The 22,426-nt window shown below is 39.6% G+C and overlaps 1 protein-coding gene across 2 annotated transcripts in view; it reads left to right on the plus strand.

Annotated features, from left to right (window-relative positions):
* The window catches only part of LOC111148374 (Ras protein specific guanine nucleotide releasing factor 2), a 250,627-nt gene that overhangs the window by 133,644 nt on the left and 94,557 nt on the right, over positions 1-22,426 (plus strand). Inside the window, exons 13-16 of one of the 2 annotated variants that reach the window (XM_022504878.1) lie at positions 3,783-3,865; positions 9,025-9,273; positions 9,970-10,358; positions 18,320-18,445. In XM_022504878.1, coding sequence (XP_022360586.1) covers positions 3,783-3,865; positions 9,025-9,273; positions 9,970-10,358; positions 18,320-18,445 — 847 coding nt within the window. The remainder of the gene's footprint in view (positions 1-3,782; positions 3,866-9,024; positions 9,274-9,969; positions 10,359-18,319; positions 18,446-22,426) is intronic. The other variant, XM_022504879.1, reaches the window with a different exon arrangement.

Raw genomic sequence — 22,426 nt, forward strand, 5'->3', positions numbered from 1 at the left:
GTAACAATTGCTTGAATGATTAATTACACCTTTAGTTACACCAGGAAGGCCATAATTAACTGTTGGCACCTCCAACAAAACGAACAAATAGCTAATGGTCTTGACCAATAATTCTTCCCTTTTCATCTATTTATAGGGAAAAATTTGAGGCTGAAGATTTGACCATTCATTTCAATATAGTGCATTCATTTACGCTTGTCTTCTTGTCATACATAATGGTGTACTAAACAGATTTTTCTGTAATTATGGGTATTAACTAAAATGCAGAATTAAAATTCACCTCTGAGCTTGGTTTGGGCAGATGTGTGAAAATGCACACCTTGTATAGACAAACCTATGACACTCTCACATGCTTTCTCCCTTAAAATAGCTCCTCTGGAATCAATAGGGATTTTTTTACTTTAACATGAAAGGTAAATTAAAAGAGAAAAATGGAATCTAACCTTTCTTCCCACTACTTAGAAATGTTAGAAGGTAAAAAGGGTAGTGGTAGATCACAGTAGACAAGTGGCCTTTGAACAGGTATGGCCTCAAACAACTCCTCAGAAGACCTTGCTGGAGCTTCATTCTCAGCAATTGTCTAAGGGCCAGTTGCCTGGGGCTACTGTGAATATGCATGTTATTCTATTCATTTCTTTTTTAAAGAAAGATTTATTTACTTATTTATTTGAGAGAGAGAGCTCGAGAGGGGGGGAGGGTCAGAGGGAGAAGCAGGAGCAGGGAGCCCCGATGTGGGACTGAGTCCTGGGATTCCAGGATCATGACCTGGGCTGAAGGCAGTCGCTTAACCAACTGAGTCACCCAGGTGCCCTAATTTTATTAATTTCAAGGTTTACTATAGTTCACATAAATTCGACATATGCTTAAAGATCTGTGACACCTTGCTTATCGTGGTCCTTCTTGAATGAGTGAGCTGCATATATTTTCCCAGGGCTCAGTCCAAAATTATTTCCCCAACATAACTAGAAGACAGGCTTATGTGGTCCTGAGTATATATACCATGCCTTCCAATATAAATATATTCACACACTGATTATTATAGTGTGACTTTTTTATAGAAGAGAACCTTTTCTCCAGTGCAGTATCATTGAAAGTCCCTAATGGAAGTGAGATACAAAAAGAATACTCTTGTTGAAGTAGAGCTAGTGACCCAGAGCCCCCCAGAGTTCTGTTTGTCAACCCATGTTGTCACTGGGGCCTGTCTGAGGAGCCTCTCGGAAATAAGAATTTTTATTACGTGGCCTTTGAGCTATGGCTCAGATTGCATGTAGGTTTTGATTTCCTGAAACTTGAGCATAAGTGAAAAATTCTTTTCTGTTGAAAATAATTTTAATGTTTCATACAGTAAATCACGAAGAGTTATGAATGAGCTATGACACTGGATAATGAGATGGTCAAAAGTAATCATATAAATATCTTTTGGACCTAAAATATTTCTTTCAAGTTCCAATTCTGACAGTGCAGAGGACTGAGCCGATTTAGATCCCCTCTAGTTACAAAAACAGAAACGTTTAACATATGAAATCAGGATAATAAAAATTTTTTAATACGTTGGTTGATATTTACAGATTGGTGATATTTTACAGAAATCTCTAGTTGTCAGAAATACTGAAGAAACTTAAAATTAGAGCAGAAACCTTATAAGCTGATGACCTAGAGACCTAGGAATGATTTTAGGTTGAGTATTGGTTCCAAGCCTGAGAGGTTTTAACTAAGGGGACTGAGGTAGCCTTGGGCCCCTTAAACCAATTAAGTTCCCTGTTTTAAGCCTGGATATTGGAAGGGTATCCCTTCTGTGAGATAAGAACTCAAAAAACTCTTCCCATTATCCCCAGAAAGAAATAAGGAAGTTTGTCTTTGTCTTGGGTTCTGATTTTTTTAAAAAATTCTCCTTTGAAAGAAATGAATGTGTTTCTGGCGTATGGATTTGAAATTTAAATGCATAATATTCACATGGTGTGAAAAATCCAAAGCAAGGAATTAACATAAAAGCAAATTTGGGGACTGTTGAAATCCCAAGAATGCTTGGTAGAAGCAAACACAAAAGTCACTCTGTTAGCAACACTTTACAATTCAGGCCTCATGATAGTGTGTTCAAAATAAAAAATTACAAATCTTATAAGTAACTTATCTATCATGAGAGAGTCAGAAGACACAGTGAACAGCAGAATTAATATTGTTAGAACCTCAGATAATAGGGTGACAACTTGGAAAAGACTGTAAAGTAAGAATATTTAAAATATATTAAAGTCAGAAAGAGAGAGGAAGGAAGGACAGAAGGGAAGGAGGAAGGAAGGGAGGAAGGAAGGGAAAGGAAAAGATTATTATGTAAAAAGGACCAGGTTGATGTGTCAAAGAACCAAATAGAAAATCTAGACATAGAAACTATAATCCTAAATCATCCTAAAGCTCTTGTTTGTGTAACTATGCCATTTGCTTAAAATGTTAAAGGAAACCAAAGGAACATTGTTCATTTTCCACATTTCTCACCAACTACCATCTCTGTCCTCTCACTTCCTGTGTTGGTGACTCAAGCGGCATCCTTATTGTGCTTTAGAAACATTGAGAATGAAAAGAAGGCCACTGGGGTAAAGAATCACTTATCCTGTCTCTCTCTCCCTGTCTGTGTTTGAGTCCCGTCCCCGTACAACACTCTTCCCCATGTCCCTCACCCTCCACCAATCAACCTCTTCACACCACTTAATTGCAGTTATAAATCACTACACAGTATCCTAGTGACTGGAAATAAGTTTTGATTTTTAAAATGGCTTAAATCTCTTTTTCATGTTCTGTTTTGTTCAAAGGGAAGTTGTGTAATTCAAAATAAATCCTTCTCTAACCCTTCTTTTTTTTTTTAATTTTTATTTCTTTTCAGCGTAACAGTATTCATTGTTTTTGCACCACACCCATTGCTCCATGCAATACGTGCCCTCTCTAATACCCACCACCTGATTCCCCCAACCTCCCACCCCCTGCCCCTTCAAAACCCTCAGATTGTTTTTCAGAGTCCATAGTCTCTCATAGTTCACCTCCCCTTCCAATTTCCCTCAACTCCCTTCTCCTCTACATCTCCCCTTCTTTAATTGCAAAGGGAATTTTTAACTTGATAAGGCATAAGTAAATAAGGCAGTGGAAATTAGCAAACGTTCTTGAATTTTCCTCCTAAAAAGAAAAGAGAAAAAAGATGGACAGGGCTTAATGCATTCCAGAAGCAGGAGAAATTACACAATGTATCCTCATCAAATCAACATGGCACCAATAGAAACTGCTAGAGAAGCTAGGAAAGAGTGGGGGTGTGTTGGCAAAAAAAAAAACCACCTTAGAAGCAGGCATAGAGCTTACTAGTGAGACAGAAGATGAGTTCCATCCAAGAAAGCCATCGTTTCTGCTCAGCCTGCCCCAGACCATCCTCAGGCAGAGAATGAATACAGCAGAGGCAATTACTGTCAGAAGATATAAACCTCTCAACTGAGCAGCCACTGGCAGAGAATTGTGATGATGTGACTTTGGGGCCAGAGTCCTTAGGCAGTACAATCCAGGAGAACAGCTCTTATATCTCTCCTCAGGTGTTTGCCAGGTATACAGTTTGGGTATCTGGGTACTGCATCTGTTCATTAATGTATAATGTTTATATGCTGCTGATTGTGTGTGTGTATGTGCGCGTGCGTGTACAGACAGAATTAGAAACTCAGCTTGTTTTTGTGGTTGTAGACAATTCTGAGACTCTATGATCTGCCTAGGTTTTCATGTGGGTTGAAATTGTTTGTTTTTTAATTTCACAGTGTGTGGACAATATACGGTGTAATGGTTTAATGACTATAGTATTTGAAGAGAATTCCAAAGTTACTGTGCCACATATGATTAAGTAAGTGTAATAATCCTTTTCCTTACATTTTAATCAAGTTGAATTGGTAGAGAACATAACGCCCTGCATAAAATATTGCTTCAATAGGGTTCTGCTTCATTTTTGTGACGTTTCTTGATAGTAATGTGATAATTCATGGTATGCTATTATAAATAATAAGACTATCAAAATGGTTTTTCAGATTCATGTTTATTGATTCATAGCCTAGAAAAATGTTTTTCATACTGTTACATATGCTTTCATTCAGGGCAAAAGCCTACTGAGATTTTCAAGTTCAATATGAAAAGTTGTGACAGCCAGATATACCCAGGGTCAGAGTCTGGGTCAAAATATGGCATATTCTTCTGGCATCTTCCCAGTGGGTATGAATTGTATTACTCAGATTTGGTTATAGAGATATATTTAGATTTCAAAGACACGTGACATGAATCAGTTGGCCTTCCCATGGTACCATCTACCATGTCTACATGTGGATTTGCCCAAGTCTGTCATCATGCTCTCGCTCTATTTTGTTACCAAAACATATCCTATAGTTTAAAGTGGCCAATAGGGAAATGGTAGTTTTCAATGAGAAATTATATCATTAACTATGTGCCATTGCTCTCTGTATTAATGCTTTTGTCTCTATATACTTTTTCTGTTATAAATTCCAAAGTGGTTTCAGGAGTATTTTGAGATGACCAAATTGTTCCCTGTTCTCTCTCTCTTTTTTTTTTTGCAATTCAAATTCTAAGAATAAAATGTATTTTTGAGAGCAGTCCTGTCATATCTTTTTTAAAAAGTTACATGAAACTAAGAAAATATTTGTCTTCTATGCATTTTTAATGTGGATTTTTTTTTAGATCTGAGCTGTTTGTGCCAAGGCAATAAATAACATTAATTTTCCTCTTCTGATAGGAAATTAGTGCTCTTAGCACCATCCCAACAGTACAGCTTTTAGAACTTATTATTGTATCAGATGAAGGCAAAGTACATTGTACTAGTGCTGTAATTACTACAGAAAAATATAAACTGAGAAAGAATGACAGTATTTTAAATTACCGGTCAAATTTAAAAACATTTTAGGTAGATCTGTTTTAAGGCTCTAGGGTGAAGATTCCTTTAGCATTCAGTTTTTTTGTTTTTGACTTAGTCTAGTTTTTTTTTAAACCATATTAAAATGTATGATGTTAAGATTAAGACCAGGTATGCAGTATTCAACCAAGAGGTCCAAATTGTGACTTAATTTTTAAATTCGCATCATCAGCTTAGAGTTAGTTTAATTTTCTACCATAGGATTATTATTTTAATATTTCACAAAATAGCATATGTTACTTTTATTCATTTTTTAAAAGTAGTTTCTTGAAGGCTAGACAGCCATGAAAGTCCCAACCGCTTTAGAATGAGAATATGTAAATTGTACATTGCAGCCAAGTTATAAGCTCCTAAACCCTAGGGCTACTTTACATATGCTATACATACACTTTGTTGACTTTAAAAATGAATAAAGATACAAAGTTTAGTTTCGTGCCTAACTGGTTATGGCTGAAGCCCAGAGGCATCTTCTGTCACCTATGATGTCCGTTTGACAGTGTCCATGTCCAGCCTTGCATGTGTAACTGCCTCACATGCAGACCACGACTTTCCTCTTTTGGGAGCACAGATGAGAGGAACCACTCTCCTCCTAGGACAGAAACCTGTATCTCGGGCTGTAAAGATTTTTGATTAGAGTCACGCATATTTTGATGCCCATCTAGCCTATTCTGAATGTACTCCTGAGGCAGAGTAAAGTCTCATATATTTCTTCATTCCACTTTCCTCAGCCTTACTGAGCCTGATTTTCCTCAGTTAGAGGAAAGAGGATAATTTGACAGTCTCTCTTCCTTCTGATAGTTCCCCCTGTGGACCTGTTCTACCCTAAATTCTGTATGAGCTCCTCCCTGTGCCTCTCCTTGGCCACATACCATGAAAAAAAAAAGACAACATTTTTTTTTTTCCTCACTGTGTCTTATTACTGACATGGTGTCACTGTGGAGGCACTCACTTCCCTTTAAAACTTAATTATAATAGGTGATTTGGGTTTCATGTCTCAAGATTGCTTTTTTAAGTTCACCAAAAAAGGAGTTGTTATTGTCACAGGAGGCTTAAGTAATGCGTTGTATCTCACTTGAGAGCCCCTTAGGAAATAAACACTGCGTTCAGTGTAATAAAAGAAAATTAAATAATTTCATCATATTTAATTCATTTTCTAAAAGGAAAATTATAATTTTGAAGGACAGTGGTATCATTAGTCAGTTTTATTTTAATTTAATGTTGCCACTACATAGTTTTTTCTTCCAGTGTTGTTGCTGTTTTTTAAGTAATCTCCATGCCCGATGTGGGGCTAGAACTTATGAGATTAAGAGTTGCATGTTCTGCCAACTGAGCCAGTCAGGCACCCCATTTCTTCCAGTGTTTTGAATAAAGTAATTAGAGTCAAAAACTGCAAAGCTCAGAACTACTATTAGAATGCAAAATTATGATATTTATTACGTGAAAATTCCCCTTTAAGTGATGCTTCCATTTTAGGATAGGGTAGGGTAAGGGTTGCTTCCTTTTAATAATAGTCAACCTCACCTTTCTCAGAAAATGGAGATTTTTAATGGGAAAATGATGAGGGAGAAAGTGATTACCTTGATCATCCATCTTTTGGACAGACTGATTGATTCATGAAAGTTCTTAAGGTCTTTCTCCTAATGAGAAAATTAAGAACCCTAAGAGTAAAGTTGATTAAGGGTCACATAGTGAGTGGGAAAAAAGAGCCCCACGCCATTTTCAAGGATCTCAAAAGATGCTCTTGTGTATTTTCGAGATCAATAAAGTGGCTAAAACTAACGGGCCACCCTTAGTTCCTCAGCAGGGGTAAGCTGCTCATTTAAAATGCTCTTTTGAGCCTGCAAATGAAGTACTTCTGCCTGCACCCTGCATGCGTTGGGGTGGGAAGTTTCCAAGAGCAAACTAAGAAAGTTATTGATTCCTTTTTATTTTAAAGAAAATAAATATATAATTTAAAATCCCTCGAAGTGCTGAAGGGGCTAATTTAGGGCACTCACAACAAGCGAGCTGATTCTAAGCAAGCAGTTGCCTTACTGAACGTTCCCAGCCCCACAGTATGCCCTTTGATCAGTTGGTGAAATCCGGGACTTCACTGATGGCCTGTTCTGAGATAACGGCAGTGGAGGGGAACAAGGGATCTCAGAAGAGAATGTGAAAGCTCTGGGCAGTCCTAACGAAGGTGTGCATTTCTTTGAGCCCCATTTGGATTCAGCCTCTGCTTCCAGGCATCTCCCCTTACAAGCTTTGCCTCTCTGCTGGCCTCCTTTGCCCTTTCGAACAAATGTGCAAGTGAGGGCTGCTGTGTGAACCTTCCCGCTAATGTGCTCATCCACCTGGGAAGGCTACTCAGGCCCCCGGGGAATCCAGGAGGGCGAAGGAGCGGCCAGATGGGAGGTTTTACAGAATGAGAAAATGCAGAACACTGCAGGAGTGGGGGGTGGGGGGGCAATGGTGGATACTGTTCATGGGTAATCTCTTCCATTACTTTTTTTTTTTTTTTTTAGGATTTTATTTATTTACTTGACAGAGAGAGAGAGTCAGTGAGAGGAGGAACACAAGCAGGGGAGTGGGAGAGGGAGAAGCAGGCTTCCTGCTGACAGGGAGCCTGATGCAGGGCTAGATCCCAGGACCCTGGGATCATGACCTGAACTGAAGGCAGACACTTAACAATTGAGCCACCCAGGGATCCATTATTACTTTTTTTAAAAAATGAAGATATTTCAAACACTATAAAATATTGCAAAATAACGAAGACATAACATTTCACACAATTTGTGGATTAAACTGTACTACTCATAAAACAGATAGACTTAAACTCATTAATGAGCCAGGAAGAATGAAGTGAATTAAGCATTCAGTTGAAGAAGTTAGAAAAAGAATGACAAAATAAACTGTAAGAAAGTGTGGGATGAAAATAAGACAAGTACAGATGCGAACATGTTAAAATATAGAAAAACGATAGAATTGTTCAAAGAGCCAGCTCTAAAGGGAAAAATACCTAATAACATAGCCTCTTGGTCAGTTTAGTTAAAATAGTTAAAAAAAAAAAAAGATGGGGTGGAGGAACAAATGCACAAAATTAGAAGTGAGGGAAAAAATAACTACAGATACAGCAGTGATATCTGTAGCTCCCTCTCCCCTCTACCCATCTGTGGGAAAAACATCACCCATTACTTATTAAGCGTACTTCTGACATGCTGATTTAAGGACATAAGCAGTGCCCCTCCTAAACAGGACATTTGGTTTCTTTTCTCTAATAAAACATGATTAAACTAGACAAGTGCAGGATAGCAGAAATGTCCCACCCCAAACATGCTACTTGGGCATATTGGTTGAACTACAGGCACTTGAAAAACAGCAAATGCAGGGAGAAATGTTCTCTGAACTCCTTTTATTTGCCTAAAGACAGATCCTCCAAAAGGCACTCAGATGTCATAAATCCCCTCCCTGAGAATTTCATCAACCAGGGAGGATTGAATTTATTGTAGGGGAAAAGACTAGAAGTCAACCCCTCACCTAGACGAGCTGTCCCAAATTATCATACCTCCCATCTAGTCTCCTAAGGGTCCATTCATCTTTCCTAAAAATCATTTTCTCTTCTCTAAGAGGCCTACCTGCCTTACCCCAACCCATTTTCCCTATTAAGATAGTATTTAAGCCTAAATTCTAAGCCACCTCTGGGAGTTGCTTATTTTTCCCTGGGTATCTCCCATGTGTACATGAGGTACACATGTTAATAAACTTCTGCTTGTTTTTCTCTTCCTAACCTGTCTTCTATTACAAGAGTCTCAGCCAAGAACTCAGGTAGAGGGAAAATAATTTTCTTCCCCTACAGAAGGAATCCACAGAGTGAAATGAATTATTCTTACCTTCTCCACAATTAATTCTGACCTTCCTAAATTATAATAATGTAGTTGATGTTTTTATAGCCCTGCCTTCTTGCGTGTAATAAGTCATTTCAACATCTTTTATCAAATATGATGGGAAGCACTCATACAAGTTTGTGTCTCTGAATACTGAAATATTCAGTGGCTGAGAGGAAGCCATGTCCCGGTATTGTTCTTACGTTCCTGCTTTGTGTGTAGGTCTGATGCCCGTCTTCATAAAGATGACACTGACATTTGCTTCAGTAAAACACTCAACTCCTGCAAAGTGCCCCAGATCCGCTATGCCAGTGTGGAGCGCCTCCTGGAGCGGCTGACAGACTTGCGGTTTCTTAGTATTGATTTCCTCAACACCTTTCTGCACACCTATCGTATTTTCACTACAGCAGCTGTGGTGCTGGCAAAACTTTCCGATATATACAAGAGGCCTTTTACCTCCATCCCTGTCAGGTAGGCTCTGGACTTGCCTGTCATGGAAGTTGGCCCCCCTGGTGCCTGGGTCTCCATGCAGCTGAGCAGACATTCTGCAGAGCTGCTCCTACAGGATTGGCTCACCTGGGAACTTGGCCTGCTTATAGAGGGGCGGGGGGTAGAGTTCACAGATGGTTCCCATGGAAGAAGTTGAGAACCCTAGAGTCCCCAACTCATCTTTGCTTCCTCCATGATTATTTGGAAGCTAACTCTATTGTCTTAGGCTTTCTTTCTTTCTTTCTTTCTTTTCTTTTCTTTTCTTTTCTTTTCTTTTCTTTTCTTTCTTTCTTTCTTTTTTTTTTTTAACAGTTGTGCTTTTCAAACTTGAACGTGTATTAAGAATCACCCAGGGGTCTTGTTAAATTGCAGACTGTGATTTAGCATATCTGGAGTGGAGCCAGAGTTCTGCATTTCTGACAGGCTCCCCAGAGATACCAATGCTACTGGTCTTTGGGTCACAGTCGAGTAAGCAAGGGGTTAGACAAGGTCTAAAAATTGTCTGTATTCCTTCAGCAAATGTGTGGTATATAGGTAGCATTTAAATGAAGGAAATCCAGCAACAGAAGTGTGATGATATTGTGGCCTTCTAATGTAGGGAGCATGTTCTGAATGATAATCAGGGGAATCGTCTTTACTTGGCTATCATCTGTCAATAGCTTCTGCTCTTATTTTTAGGTCATTAGAATTGTTTTTTGCTACCAGCCAGAACAATAGAGGTGAACATTTGGTGGATGGCAAATCCCCACGCTTATGTCGCAAATTCTCTTCCCCACCACCACTGGCTTTGTCCAGGACGTCCTCCCCAGTGAGGGCCAGAAAGCTGTCCTTGACTTCTCCGTTGAACTCAAGGATAGGAGCTTTGGACCTGACCACCTGCTCAGCATCCAGCAGTCCTACCACCACCCACAGCCCTGCTGCATCCCCACCACCGCACCCTGGCAAAGTACCGTTGGATCTCAGCAGAGGCCTTCCTTCTCCAGAACAAAGCCCGGGATCTATAGAGGAGTCTCTAGATAACCCCCGCATGGATCTGTGTAACAAGCTAAAACGAAGTATTCAAAGAGGTATTATCCACCTGCCACACCCTGTGTTTGCTGGCCACCTGCTTCCCCACCATTCTTTCTGGAACCCTAGATCCCTTTCTTTACAGCTTTCCTACTCCTCTGTTGAAAGTAGAATGAATACAATGGCTAGTTAGAAGGGGCAGTGCCTGTAGGTCACTCTAGGCTATGTGCAAAGGAGGGCAAAGTTAGCTGTCCTGGGGTCTTCTACAGTAAAAGTCTAATTGTAGTCAGCTATGTATGGAAGAACAGCATTATCAGAATGGTATTACTGGAAGGTTCTTCATGGGATTTGGTTAAGACTGGTTGGGTAATGATACTTTGTGTAGAGGTAGGAAGTGGGCCCCCTCTTCTGGGAACTTGGGCCCCAGGGCCTTCTCCCCTGGTCTCTGCCATGAACTCCCATACTGCTTCCAGCCTCCCCTGCTGAGGATGACCCAGCCTGGAAGCATTAAGATGGCTTCTTCAGTTTGGTTACCAAGGCAGTGCTTCATATTACAACAGAGATAGAGGGGAAAAAATGAAATTTGAGATGGTGTTCATTGTCCATGACAGCCAAAATGTTTTTTTTTTTTTAAAGAGGTGAATTAGATATGTTTTCCTGATTAAATTCTCTGATTTTCTGTGGCACTTAGATTAAAATCTGTTTTCCCTCACAAGACCTTAAGATACCATGAGACTTAGATCTTATCTATCTTTCTAGCCCCTGTTTCCATCATTCCCCTCACCCTGCCTACTAGATGCAGTGACGGGGATTGCATTTTTTTTTTAATTTCTTTATTTATTTGACAGAGAAATCACAAGTAGGCAGAGAGCTAGGCAGAGAGAGAAGGGGAAGTAGGCTCGCCACTGAGCACAGAGCCCGATGTGGGGCTCGATCCCAGGACCCTGGGACCATGACCCGAGCTGAAGGCAGAGGCTTTAACCCACTGAGCCACCCAGGCACCTCTGCATTTTTTTTTATCTCAGAAATAGCTCAGTCATTTCTGCCTCACATTTCTTTGCACTAGTTCTTCCTCCTGCCTGGACGTGTAAGTTTCATAAGATCAGCAGCATTTTCTTTCTTGTTCATCTCTGTACTCTCTGTGCCTTGGCCAGTGCCTGGCAGGTGGTTAATTTTTGTTAAATGAGTGAATCAAATGAAACATTCCATCAACTAAGCAAGGATCTTGTGTCCTGTCTACCTTGCCTTTTGCAGCTCAGTACAAAGTAGGGGTTATAGGAGGTGACTTTTGTTGCTTTAATGTTTCTGTGGTGAAAATAAAAAAGGTTTCATAGCAAAATTAGCAAAGAGCTTTTTTTTTTTTTTTGCTGTATGATAACTGATTTATTTATTGATGACATAAAAAAAATTGGGTATTCAATCAAAGTGTCCAAATTTCAAGGGCAGTCACCCAGATGGAAGCAGAGACCCTTGCTTCTCTACCTGGTTGAAGCTTCTAGCTTCACATAATTTAAAAATAAGCCTCCTGGCTGAAGAACTTAATGGAATTTTAACTGGATGGTTGTCATCATCAAAAGTAGCACCCTTTTAAACAAGAAATGCTTTAAATTGACAAGTTAGCAACCAAGGAGGAGGAAAGGAGGAAGATAATTAAAAAGTCATTAGAACAACAAGCTTTAGTAGAATCATGATGGATTCTTCTCAGGAATAATGAGGCAACGTGCAAGCTGACAAGTACATTTGGTGTTCCATCCAGCATCAGCCTGGGAACCTCTGTGGAAAGAGTGACTTAGGGAAGCTTATCACAGACCTCCTCCATGGGGCAGGGTGCCCTGGGAAGTACAGGAATTTCCCAGAATATGGGAAGATCTGTTCCCTCCTTTAATTGGAGTGCAATGAATAGAAGTCTGGGTCTAAGTCTGGATTCTTGTGTTATTTTGAGTTAGGAGAGCTTTAAGAGTAAGCATGTTAGTGTCGGACATTCATGGCTTCGAGGTTGGTCTGAACTCATGTCATGGTTCTAGAGGTCCTCAGTCAAGCTGTCCATTGCCCATCATGGCTAATTCTTCCTCTTAACTTGTTGCAGATTTTGACATTGCTCACCGAGTTCCCTGGTTCTGGTCTTCAACACCCAAGCCTAGAGTATGTAGTGATGGTCTAATGTCATATAAAACCTGTTTGCCCTACTATCTGGGATGGAGGTGTGGCCACTGGTAGGAATCAGTAGCTTTTCCCCCTGGTTCGAGTTAGACTCAGGGAGACCAAAAAAAAAAAAAAAAGAGAGAGAGAGAGAGAGAGAGAGAGAGAAAGGACTGGATTAAGCTCCAAAAGGACACTGACAAAGTCTGCTAGAGACTGGTTGGTGCAGATGTTGGACTGATGTGCAATCATTGTGGTCACAGCTCTTGGCAACTGGAGACCTTGTCATGTGTCAGCATTAATCATTTATGACTGGCAGCCAAAGATGGAGAAAACCTATGAATAATGGTGTGGTGAAAATATTAGGTTCTCAGGGGCACCTGGGTAGCTCAGTTGGTTGAACATGCAACTCTTAGTTTCTCAGCTCAGGTCATGTTCTCTGGGTTGTTGAGAGTTGCACACTTAACCAACTGAGCCACCCAGGTGTCCTTGTACATTGATTTTATATCCTGCGACTTTGCTGAATTCATGTATCAGTTCTAGCAATTTTTTGGTAGGCTGTTTCGGGTCTTCTCTGTAGACTATCATGTCTGCAAATAGTGAAAGTTTGACCTTTTCCTTGCTGATTTGGGTGCTTATTATTTCTTTTTGTTGTCTGATTGCTGAGGCTAAGACTTCTAGTACTATGTTAAATAGTAATGGTGAGAGTGAACATACCTGTCTTTTTCCTAACTGAAGAGGAAAAAGCTCTGTTTTTTTTTCCTGTTGAGGATGGTATTAGCTGTGGGTCTTTCATATATGGTCTGTATGATGTTAAGATATGTTCCATCTATACCTACTTCGTTGAAGGTTTTTATCAAGAATGGGTGCTGTATTTTGTCAAATACATTTTCTGCATCTATTGAGAGATCATATGGTTCTTATCCTTTCTTTTATTAATGTGGTGTATCACTTTGATTGATTTGTGAATATTGAACCACCCTTTCAGCCCAAGAATAAATCCCACTTGAGCAAAGTGAATAATTATTTTAATGTACCATTGGATTCAATTTGCTAGTATCTTGTTGAGAATTTTTGCATCTGTGTTCTTCATGGATATTGACCTGTAATTCTCCTTTTTGTAGGGTTTTTGTCTGATTTTGGAATCAAGGCAATGCTGGCCGTGTAGAATGAATTTGAAGGTTTTCTTTTCACTTCTATTTTTCGGAACAGTTTGAGAAGAATAGTTATTAACTCTTTAAATGTCTATTAGAATTCCCCAGAGAAGCCATCTGGCCCTGGACTCTTGTCTGTTGGGAGATTTTTGATTATTGATTCAATTTCTTTACTGGTTATGGGTCTGTTTAGGTTTTCTGTTTCTTCCCGTTTCAGTTTTGCTAGTTTGTATGTATCTAGGAATTTGTCCATTTCTTCCAGATTACCTAGTTTGCTGGCATATAATTTTTCATAATATTCTCTTATAATTATTTGTATTTCTGTGGCATTTGTTGTGACCTCTCTTCTTTCTTTTTTTTTTTTTTAATAAAATTTTTTTTGAAGATTTATTTATTTATTTGAGAGAGAGACAGTGAGAGAGATCATGAGCGAGGAGAAGGTCAGAGGGAGAAGCAGACACACCATGGAGCTGGGAGCCCGATGCGGGACTTGATCCTGGGACTCCGGAACCATGACCTGAGCCGAAGGCAGTCGTCCAACCAACTGAGCCACCCAGGCATCCCACCTCTCTTCTTTCTTTCCTGATTTTATTTATTTGGGTCCTTTCTCATTTTTTTTTTTTGATAAGTCTGGCTAGGGGTTAATTAATTTTATTAATACTTTCAAAGAACTAGGTCTTAGTTTTGTTAATCTGTTCTACTGTTTCCCCCCTCCCCCCTTTAGTTCTGTATCATTTATTTCTGCTCTAATCTTTATTATTTCCCTTCTTCTGCTGGCTTTATGTTTTATTTGCTGTTCTTTTTCTAGCTCCTTCTGGGGTAAAGTTAGGTTGTGTATTTAAGACTTTTCTAGCTTTTTAAGGTAGGTCTGTATTGCATTTTACTTCCCTTCTTAGGACTGCATTTGCTGTATCTCCAAGGTTTGGGACTGTTATGTTTTTATTTTCATTTGCTTCCATGTACTTTTTTCATTTCTTCTTTAATGTCCTGGTTACCCCATTTATTCTTTACTAGGATGTTCTTTAACCTCCATGTATTTGTGGTCTTTCCAAATTTTTTTCTTGTAGTTGACTTCAAGTTTCAGTGTTGTGGTTGAAAATATGCATGCTACGATCTCAATTTTTTTGGATGTGTTGAGGGCTGATTTGTGACCCAGTGTGTGATCTATTTTGGAGAATGTCCCAGGTGCACTCAAAAAGAATGTCTATTCTGCTGATTTAGGATGAAATGCTCTGACTATATCTCTTAAGTCCATCTGGTCCAGTGTGTCATTCAAAGCCATTGTTACCTTGTTGATCTTCTGCTGAGATTATCTATTCATTGCTATAGGTAGGGTGTTAAAATCCCCTACTATTATTGTACTGTTATCAATGTGTTTCTTTATATTTGTTATTCATTGATTCATATATTTAGGTGTTCCCAAGTTGGGGGCATAAATATTTACAATTGTCTTTTTGATGGACAGACCCCTTAATTATGATAATGCCCTTCTTCATCTCTTGTTACAATCTTTGATTTAAAATCTAGTTTGATATAAATATGGGTGCTCTGGCTTTCTTTTGATGTGCATTAGCATGATAGATGGTTTTCCATCCCCTTTACATCTTTATTTCTTTTCCCTTTCTGTAGCTGTTTTCTGATTACTCTTAGTGTATTTACTTGCCATCCTGTTTCTATTTGTTCCTAACAAGTAGTTAAGATGGTTGTTCAAACAGGAACATGGAACAGCTTGATTAAAAATAAAATGAATAAGGAAATCAGGTAATGGAGAAAAACTGTATGAGGCCAAGGGTATGGTTAGTGAACAGTGAACACAACACTGTGTGGTCTTCTGTAGTTCCTAGAGTCGCCCTGGTTTGGGTTCCAAAAATAATCAATTCTGTGATTCATATGAAACCTAAGATATTGGTGTACAGGCGTATCTTTTCTTCCTATTGGGATTTGAGAACAATTTATCCTATGAATTCCCATAAAGGAAATGCTGTGAGTAGAAAGCTCAGAATTAACACTGGAGACTGGGGAGCTCTGTGGCATTTTTCTGAAGAGGTGAAACAGGAATCATAGATTTTTCTTGTATTTTGCATTGGTAAATGGGTAATACTGGTCATGAATAGGCCTAAGAAAGTCATGGATAAAGCACTTTACTTCAGCATCAGTCTGACAGGTTCTCTGTGTGTGTGTGTATATACATGATGTCTGTAGGAGCCAAGAGTGCTGCTGTGTTAACTCTGTTGTCTAGTCTTGAAAATTCTAATTGGCAAAGGAAAGGGAGACACTGATCTGTCTTTAATTTGAAAGATGTTTGCATGTGCTTTGCATAATGTTAACACTTAAAACAGTTGGCAAACTTGAATAAGAATTCTATGCCAACAGTATATACATTTTTGGCTTTTCACTTCAGGATACAACTCTGTACAACCTCATTACATAATACCGGCTTCCTCCCCTACTGAGGCCATAGGTCTCTCTCACTGCTGACCTGCTAGACAGTTTCAGGGCACACCATGTGAAAAATGCTAGTCACCTTTGTCCCGTTTTATGGTCACTGCACTGCTAATGCCAGACTTGCAATATTTCCTGGCAAGAAAACTTCAAATGACATAAAGAGGAAGAAGAGAAACAGGAGCTATCTCTCCGAGTGAGCAAAAAGATGAACTTGGAGGGAAAAGGAAGACCCTTTATTCCCTGACCCCATCCAGTCTCCCTTGCCTCCCCTATCTGCCCCAGGCTTGTCTTATTCATTAAGCCCTCATTTCTTCCTAGCAGGCAGGCCCCACCTTCTTCCACCCTGGATTTTCCTTGGAAGTGCAAATCTTAGCCCAGCTCACTTCCGTATTCCACCCAATGGTGGGCTCTCCACAAAAATCCAGCCAGTGGCAGGCAAGCAAGGGAAGGCACAGGGCCTCTGCCTGTACTGGGGTCTCTCACCACACGGGTCCCTGCTGTGCAAGCCAGCCTAAGTGTTGCGGCATTGCCTGCATCACCGGTGTCTGTTTCTATGTTCTTAGCTTGAAAATTGCCTGCCTGTGGGCTGAAAGTGCTCCCAATTTTAGCATTTGTTTTGAGCCCACATCTGCCTACTCGTCCTGAAAGCAAAGCTGTTTGCATGGAGCTTGATTGAAAGCGAACATGCCAGAAGGAAATGCTACTTGTCCCCCACCCTGCTGGCAGGGTTTCTTCTCTCTGTAGCTGCCTCTGTTTGCTTACAGTGTTATTCTTTGCTTTCCTGTTCTTTCAGGAGATATTCAAGGCCTGACCATCTCTCTCACTGGGAAGTTTTTCGGGTTCAGTGTAATTGCTGATGAAATGATTTTTTCATTTGCCTCAGAGGATTGAATGGTTGAATCAGCCCAAGGACACATGTATTTGATATTCTGCTTGCTGTTGCAGAGCAGATGCCTTCCATTACAGAATTCTGAGGGAGTTATTTAGAAAATAATAAAACTAACAGCTAAGCATGAATTTTTTGTCTGTATCCTGCATCACTGCCAGCTTTAACTGTAATTATATCATTCAGGGAAAGAGCCTAACCAGTTCCCTTCCCTGGCCCCTTTGTGTTGCAGAAGAGCCGGATCATGGCTGTGGCCCTATTTGCAAGGAAGTAAATCACATGCAAGAAGTCATTAGGTATTTTTGGAAGGATTTATTGAGTGAAATTTTGAATGGAATGACAAAGGGAGCAGGGCTGAGAGCAGTCCTGCGGACAGGGGTCATGGAAAGTTAGTAGAGGAGACAGAGTTGTTACGAGTTAATGAAAAGCACAAGGAAAAAAGAAATACAAGAGGATTGGTGGAAATGTATGAATTTTTGGTTGTTTTTTTTCCGTGAAAGAATGTACGCAGGGTTGTAGTTTTAGCTGGTTAATAAGCCAGCACGAGCGGTACAGAAACGTCGTCAGTAGTAGCCTAAGGTGACCCTAGAGTGATGTGTCTTTTATTCATGCGACCTTAGCTGCAGTGAAAAGGCTCAGACAATCTCAAGCTTTCCCCATGGTTCATTCTAAAAATTTCCACTTGCCTCCTGCTGATCTGTAGCTTTAGATCAGGGCTGTCCAACAGAACTCTCTGGGAGGATGGAAATGCTCTCTGTCTCTCCCATCCTGTACTGTAACCACCAGCCACATTTGGTACTGAGCACTTGAAATATGGCTAGTGCAAGTAAGGAACTGAAATAGTAATTTAACTTTAATTAGTTTTCATTTAAATTTATCTAGTCACATTTGGCTAATGCTACCATGTTGGACAGGGCAGCTCTAGACCCTTAGGAGTTCCCAGAGCTGCTTGTTTGGGGGGGTGGGGTGGGTACACTGATAGAGATTCAAACTTCAGTTGGCTTAAGAATTAGTGAAGTCCCAATTTTGATCCCAGTCTGATTTATAATCTGGGAGTGTCCTTCTTGCCCTACTCTTCTGGCGGGTAGGGAACCCATAGCACATCCCCTGTTCTTTTGAACATCTGCTGTTGTGTTGGGCAGAAAGGAGTGGGTACAGTTAGCCAGGCTCAGCAGGGTCAGCGAGACAGGGATAAAGAAGACACTGCACTGAGATTTAGTGACATTAGCACTCTGCTAGGAGGAATGACTTGATTTCATATTAAAGCCCTTTAAAAATGTAGACTAGTTTGGAAGTTGGTTATCCATAATAGGCCTTTGTGTTTCTGTGTATACTACTGACAAGAACTTCTTGAATTCATGGCCTGGTTGTTAAAATTCCTGATGTTTCCAAGCAGCCGTCCTAGAGTCTGCACCTGTGGACCGAGCAGGAGTGGAAAGTTCCCCAGTGGCAGACAGCATGGACCTTTCACCTTGCCGATCACCCTCCACTCCTCAGCACCTCCGCTATCGTCAGCCTGTAGGTAAGCTCAGGAGATGCGAAAATATAAACGCAAAAGGTAGTTTCTAGCTTCTGAATCTTTCTTTTGCCTATTGCACTCCCCAAATATTTTTTAATCTCAGTTACAAAAATTAGTTGGAAGGAAACAATGTGACTGTCAAGTAGTGGAGAAATAAATGATTAGAGAATATGTCATTAATGTAACTAATACTGATCTTGCCCCATCACTGCACAGCACTCTGTGGAGTAACAGGAATCAAGAAGCTTGTTCTTAAAGGATGGCTGTTTGAAGAATTATTATTGCTCATGTGGCAAAAAACCGATGTATTTTCTATAGTTAGGGAACTTATAAAGCATAACCCATAATTTGTTATAGAACATACGAAAGGTGCTCTAATTGGAGGAAAAACCATCAGAGTGAAAGGTAGAAATCTTTTATCTTCCCATTGTTCAAATAAAAAAATCAAATAACAGTTGTTTTTTGAAACATTTTTACAGTGGTTTGCCATTAGGGTATGCATTCAGATGATTTTCCATTATGAATTATAAACTTTAAACATTTTTTAAACCCTAGAAATATTTAAAAACAAATTAAACAGATGTGTTGTTAATCCTTATATTCTTCTTTACTAATGAAAAACAAAAACACAACAGTTGGTTTTGAATTGTTTCATTTTTTTCTCCTCAAGTTATTTTAAGCTATAAGAGAAAACTATTCAGTTATGAAACCAAACTCCCCCAAGTAATCCAAGTAAAATGTAAAGATTTTTAGACTTTCATAAACCTGCTTTAAGTAGAACAGTTTGGCAAAAGGCTCCACATGGCCGTTCATTTGTAGCGTTGGCCAAGTGGTAGAAGTTGTTGTCTTGCAGTCAGCTCCAAGAGAAGCTAACCTGGGTCAGGCTGTTTTCAGAGTACTCACTGGGGACTGGGAGGAACATGATGATGAAGGAGTAGGAGACCTAAATTTCATGTGGTCCCAGGAATTCAACTAGATAGTTACCAACCATTCTGAATACCTACAAACTCAACAGGAGATCTAAGAAAAGAAGAGCAGCAATTATATAAACAGAAAAGCAACCACTTTCTGGAAGGTAGGACGTGCAGAGAAGTGAATCTGAAGTGATATTTGAGAAGATAGATCCCGGCAGCGAGGGAGCCTCTGTCAGCCAGCTCTGGCAAGCAGTATAGCACCAGAGCACAAAATCAGAACTTCTAGAAGTCTGCACCACTGAGGGACGTCACTCCAGAGGCTAAGCAGGGGTGGAGCTCTCTTGGGCACAGGGTGGTCTCAGGTCCCTTGGGGTCACAGAAAGACCGCGGGTGCCAGAGTGCAGCAGAGCTCCCAGATATCAGAGATCAGAAGCTGGCTGCAGAGACGGAGCCAAGGAGGGGGCTCTTAGCTCAGAGTTACCTTAAACTGTGATCCAAGGCACAGTCAGACCACACTTTGAGCAGGGACCCCATAAGTGACAGATCTGGGGAGACTCACCTTCCTCCCCTGGGAACAGTGGCATGGGAGTGCAGCACAGGAATCTGCTGGGTTTAGAGACTCCAAAGAGGGTCGTGTGCCAGAAATAGAAACGCTTGATCACAGTCTGGGTGAGCACAGAGTGCGGCTGGAGACCAGGGAAAGAGGAGGGATTTACTGCTTTTCTCTGAGGGCGCACTGAGGAGTGGGGCCCCGAGCTCTCAGTTCCTCGGGGGCCAGAGATTGAGGGGCCGCCATTTTCATTCTCCTCCTCCAAAGCTTATGGAAAGCTTTCAGGGAACAAAAATCCCAAGAGGGAACCGAGCAGATTACTTAGACTGGCCCCTGGCAAGGGCAGTGCAGTTCCACCTCAGGCAAAGACATTTGAGAATCACTGCAACAGGCCCCTCCCCCAGAAGATCAGCAAGAACATCCAGCCAAGACCAAGTTTACTGATCAATGAGAACTGTAAAACATAGGTGCTAGGGGAATACAGTACATGGAATTCATGGCTATTTCCCCATGATTCTTTAGGTTTTTGAAGTTAATTTTTAAAATTTTCTTCTTTTCCCATTTTTTAAAAAAATTTTCTTCTTTCCTATTTTAACCAACATCTTACTCTTATCAATTCCTTTTTTGAAATTGTACTAAATTATCATTTTCATAGTCATATTCTTTTCCCTCATTGTGTTTAACCTTATTTTTGTATATACATTTATTTTTCTTTCTTTAAAATTTCGAGATAAAGTTTCTTCTAACAGACTAAAATATACCCTAAATCTAGTGTATGACTTTGTTATAGTCTCCCGCCTGATCACATTCTCTCCTTTTTAATTTTTTAAAACTTTTTCTTCCTTTTTTCAACCAACTTCTTGTTTTATCAATTGCTTTTCAAAAATCTTTTTTAATTTTCATTTTTACAGTCACCCTTCATCGTATTTACCCTTATTTTTGTGTATATATAGAAAAGTTTTTCTTTCTTTAAAATTTTGGGAGACCATTTCTTCTAACAGACCAAAATACACCCAAAATCTAGTGTGTGGCTGTGTTCTGTTCACCAGCCTGATCAGATTCTTTTTTCCTTTTCATTTTACTTATTTATTTTCTTTTCTTTCCCCCCAGTTTTGGGTCTCTTTTGATTTGTTTAGTGTATATTTTTCTGGGGTCATTGTTACCCTTTTAGCACTTTGTTCTCTCATTGATCTGTTCTTCTCTGGACAAAATGACAAAATGGAAAAACTCACCTCAAAAAATAAAAAAGAACAAGAGGCAGTACTAACAGCCAGAGACCTAATCAATATGGACATGAGTAAGATGTCAGAACCACAGTTCAGAACGACAATTATAAAGATACTAGCTGGGCTTGAAAAAAGAATAGAAGATACTAGAAAAATCCCTTTCTTGAGGAATAAAAGAACTAAAATCCAGCCAAGTTGAAATCAAAACAGCTATTAATGAGGTACAATAAAAAATGGAAACTAACTGCTAGGATAAATGAGGCAAAAGAGAGAATTAGTGATATAGAAGACCAAATGATGGAGAATAAAGAAGCTGAGAAAAAGAGAGATAACTACTGGATCACGAGGGGAGAAATTGAGAGATAAGTGATACCATAAGATGAAACAATATTAGAGTAATTGAGATCCCAGAAGAAGAAGAAAGAGAGAGGGGAGCAGAAGGTATACTGGAGCAAATTATAGCAGAGAACTTCCCTAATTTGGGGAAGGAAATAGGCATCAAAATCCAGGAGGCACAGAGAATGCCCCTCAAAACCAAAAAAAATAGGTCCACACTCTGTCATCTAATAGTAAAACTTACAAGTCTCAGAGACAAAGAGAAAATCCTGAAAGCAGTTTGGGACAAGAGGTCTGTAACCTATAACAGTAGAAATATTAGATTGGTAGAAATATTAGATTGGCAGCAGACCTATCCACAGAGACCTGGCAGTCCAGAAGGGACTGGCACTAAATGAGAAAAATATGCAGCCAAGAATACTATAGTCAGCCAGTATTATTATACTGTTATAATATTATATATATATATATGATATACATATATTATATATATTATATTATACTGTTATATTATTATCTATTATACTATGGACAGCCAGGCTGTCACTGAAAATAGAAGGAGAGATAAAGCTTCCAGGACAAACAAAAATTAAAGATTTTGCAAACACCAAACCAGCCTTACAGGAAATATTGAAAGGGGTCCTCTAATAAGCAATGAAAGAGCCTAAAAATAACATAGACCAGAAAGGAGCAGAGACAATATACAGTAACAGTCACCTTACAGGCAATACAATGACAGTAAATTCATATCTTTCAATAGTTACCCTGAATATAAATGGGCTAAATACCCCAATCAAAAGACACAGGGTATCAGAATGGATTAAAAAAAAAAAAAAAAAAAAAAAAAAAAAAAAAAAAAAAAAAAAAAAAGCAAGACCCATCAATATACTGTCTGCCAGAGACTCATTTTAGACCCAAGGATACCTCCAGATTTAGAGTGAGGGGGTGGAAAACCATT

The sequence above is a fragment of the Enhydra lutris genome, unplaced genomic scaffold (assembly GCF_002288905.1).
Source record: "Enhydra lutris kenyoni isolate GAN:26980312 unplaced genomic scaffold, ASM228890v2 scaffoldscaffold19, whole genome shotgun sequence".
In the NCBI taxonomy this organism is placed as follows: domain Eukaryota; kingdom Metazoa; phylum Chordata; class Mammalia; order Carnivora; family Mustelidae; genus Enhydra; species Enhydra lutris.